At 43.3% G+C, this 3,810-nt stretch overlaps 1 protein-coding gene across 1 annotated transcript; it reads right to left on the bottom strand.

The window, feature by feature from the left end:
- Positions 1-434: 434 nt before the first annotated feature.
- Positions 435-3,069, bottom strand: LOC141590134 (uncharacterized). Its single transcript, XM_074410747.1, has 2 exons — positions 1,324-3,069; positions 435-443 (listed from the first exon to the last, which is right to left on the bottom strand). The coding sequence occupies exons 1-2, from the start codon at positions 3,067-3,069 to the stop codon at positions 435-437; spliced, it is 1,755 nt and encodes a 584-aa protein (XP_074266848.1).
- Positions 3,070-3,810: the final 741 nt, after the last annotated feature.

Raw genomic sequence — 3,810 nt, 5'->3', positions numbered from 1 at the left:
TACTAATTATTCAATCACAACATCCAATCCTAAAATGGTTCTCACAAATGCTCAAAAAACCAGAGTTTATCAAATAAGAATCGATTTAATTGTTCAAAATTTACCAATTCTAATTGAGCGTCTTGAATCAGTGGTTCCTAGTGACACTGTATGGCACATGCTTGAAGAGCCTCCAATTGGTACCCTTTGTATAATTTTACAAGGAAACCCGGATCATGTTCTAACTCCAGCAGTTAGAGATGAGGTTGTTTCTGATGAAGTACTAAACGAGAAGATGTGGGAGTTTCGTAGGTTAAAAAGTGATATCTTTACATATTTTGAGCGCATTCTCACCGTGATCGATTACCCAAGACTATCAGACTTATGTGCTGGTAGAGTGCCAGGCCAAGGAATTCTTTATCTCTACTTGAATGATTTGTTGACTCAATATATGTCTACCCAACCTGAAGAAATTGAGATTCAAGATCATGAAGAAGATAAGGAATCGTCATCTTCATCATCGGAAGATAATTAAGTTCGGTAGTTATTTAATTATGTTATGTTTTAAGTAATAATCGTTTATGGTATGGGTTTGGGGTTAGGGTTTAGGGTTTGGGGTTTGGGGTTTGGGGTTTGGGGTTTAGGGTTTAGGGTTTGGGATTTGGGGTTTGGGGTTTGGGGTTTAGGGTTTAGGGTTTGCTATTTAGGGTTTGGTATTTGGGGTATGGTATGTTTTAATTATGTTTTTATTGGTTTATGTTTTAATTATGTCAAAACGCGTTTTAAGGAATGTTTTAATTAAAATATGTCAAATTGTGTTTTAAGGATTGTTTTAATTAAATTACGTTTTAAGTCATTTAATCGGATACAGAAGATAATAAACTACAATAATCGGATAAATAAAATAAAATATAAGGTACAATATTCGGATATATAATATAAAAGATACAATAATCGGACAAATAAAAGCTAAGATGAACTCGCGAAATCGCGCCATACACGAAACTGATGTCGATACAGGCCATTATAATGAGCTACGTTTGCATCATGTACCCAACAAGGGGCTACTGGAGGCATAGGTGACAAAGGGCGTACCCGGAGCCGCAAATAGTGGTTTCCCGCATGTAATACCCATAAGACACCATATGGGGTACGTACTCGGGGGGCTCGTAAAGCGCGATAAGTAAAACTACCATTCCAATGTCGCTGACTTTCTCGATCGTCAAATGCAGAAATACAACATATCACCCAATTGTACATCGTAGCATAACCACATAGATCGAAACCGTCCATCCAATGACCCGAGCCACACGGTATCTGATCCATAAATGTAATTCTAGCTACCTCCGCATCAAATCTCCCTGTCCCATAAATATGTTCACGGTAAAGGGGACTACAGATTTCCCTAAGTAAATCTGTTCTAGCCATCGTCAAATGAGATTGGTCACCCCAACAAAGATGTGAGATAACTCGAAAACCACAATGACCGTCTCCGGAAGGATTAAACCACGCTTCTAAATGCTCGTGAAACCATGAAGGCAAAAAGTCACGATAAGGAAAGTACCTCACATGACCAATGGTGTAGTCGATTTCAAGAGGTGCGCAATGCGATGTGACGAAACTCCCCGTAGTCGTGGTAGCAGTGGTAGACGGTGTACCGGGGCCCGTTTGAGTGGACCGGGGGGTACTATACGGAGTAAAACGAACCGTCGGAGTAGAAGGGGAGTAGACGACGAGTAACAGAACCGTCGGAGTAGAACGGGGGGTACTAGACGGAGTACGTTGGGAAGACGGAGTACCTACTCGAACACGAACCCGTGCATGTTCAACGGCGGACGGATCTCTACGAGTTCCCCTACTCGGACGTCCTCTAGGGTTCTCGTTCACCCGAGGCTCGTTTACATCCTCCTCTTGCGGATGTATCTGAGAGTAAAGGGCATCGAACATGGATGATCTCATACTCGGATCTGCATTCCGAATTTCATCGAATAACTCCTCCAATCGATCATTGTCACAAGTCGGCATTGCCTCCAAACCATCGTACTCCAACTTCCTCCAAAATGCATGTAACACATCAACAGGAACCCGAGATCCGTTTCTAGCAATGCGATGAAGTGAACAAGCACATAACAAACCAAGTGTAGTAGCCTTTACACAACCGCAATCGATCATCAAGGCATCTTCCGTCATCTTGGCACCCCTTTCGAATTCTTGACGCAATTCAATGATGACATTCTTTGATATTTTATAGGAAAGTCTGGAAAATAATCTCTGAATCCCCGTCAACCGCTTCGTTCTAGATAACTCCAACAAGTGTCGGATCTCAACATGTTGCGTTTCCATCAAAGAATGAAACCGAATCCAGATGCTATCAACTGCCACTTTCGCGCTATTCAGCCATCTCTTCAAATTCGCATGAGCCGACTCAACCCGGGATGTAGAAGTATTCCCAAAATGACTTATCTTGTTCGCTCTATACTTGGCCCATTTTTCCAAGTGCGGGAACCATTGCCTCTCAATATAAGCCTCTACTCCCGCCCATTCCCTTGCCAATTTGCCCCACGCAACATTAAACTTATCTTCGGTCTCCGCCTCGACAACCGCTTGAAACAAGTTACAAGTTACGTGCTTAGCCCAACTATCCTGACCCGTGATATCAAGTGCTTTCGTCTCCACGTTAGAATATATATGCCAAAGACATAGCAAGTGAGACGAATCGGGAAAAACAATGGGGATCGCGTTCAACAAACCTCCCTCGCAATCAGTAACAATAGCATTAGGTTGAACGACATCATTTAGCAGGGCCTTCAGTTTCCGTAGGACCCACAGATATTTCTCCTCGGACTCATGCATCACAAGAGCATACGCGATGACAAAGTTCTTCCCGACGGGTGTGACTCCAACCATCTCAACAAGCGGAAGAGGGTATTCATTTGTCTTGTACGTGGAATCGATCTGTACCACATAATAGTATGATCGAAACATCTTAACGGCTTCTGGATGAGCCATGAACACGTGGGTTAGCTCATCGGTCTCCTGATCAGTGACCCAATAATGAACGTACTTATGCTGAACCGCAAGTGCTAACATCTGTTGTGCCGGGTTTCTCCCATCTCTTTCCTCGGCCCTTACTGTAACACCCCCATACTCCAAGTGCCTTACCAGGACCACTTAAGGCATGGAAATGCTACCATCTCGGTTACCCGAGGCAATGATTATCATAAGACAATAAAGAAACATATTTAAATAATAATTAACGTTTAAAGTGATTACATGCCAAAAACCAAAACTGATAAAGAGATACAAGTTCTCCAAAACTATCTACTATCAAAAGACTATAAAACTATCAAACACAAATGGAAGACTTCTAAATCGCATCGTGGTGACTCCTCCCGCTTACCCCATACGCATCGGCTCATACCGCTCAATAACCGCTCACCACCCCGAATGGATCACCACGCTTTTAAAACATTTAAACGGGGTCGATTAATCACACAATCAATATAGATAACAACAATAAGATAAACAGACAAATGAATCACACACACACACACCACCAACTCCCATCATCTCAATACTTGACCGTCCACCGGACCACCCACGCTGATGGGGGACCGCAGGCCGTTCCCACCTAAGCCCCGCTCATCATACCGAGCGATAACCCTGTCCCATTAATGTGCACATCCCCTCCCGTGGCGGGTTCCACGAAGGGCGAAACTAGGGCGTGAAGTCACTCCCGCAAGTGACCCCACTCAGCCGAGAACGCATCTCGAGAGCCATAGACAACCAATCACGATCACAATCACAATCATCATATCAAACAACTAACTA

Source organism: Silene latifolia, chromosome 1, assembly GCF_048544455.1.
Source record: "Silene latifolia isolate original U9 population chromosome 1, ASM4854445v1, whole genome shotgun sequence".
NCBI classification, from domain to species: domain Eukaryota; kingdom Viridiplantae; phylum Streptophyta; class Magnoliopsida; order Caryophyllales; family Caryophyllaceae; genus Silene; species Silene latifolia.
The sequence above is the reverse complement of the archived record's forward strand: the minus strand, read 5'-3'. Positions and strand labels throughout refer to the sequence as shown.

Coding starts and splice junctions, on each gene's coding strand:
- LOC141590134 (XM_074410747.1), bottom strand. CDS start 3,069: ATGTTAGCACTTGCGGTTCAGCATAAGTACGTTCATTATTGGGTCACT.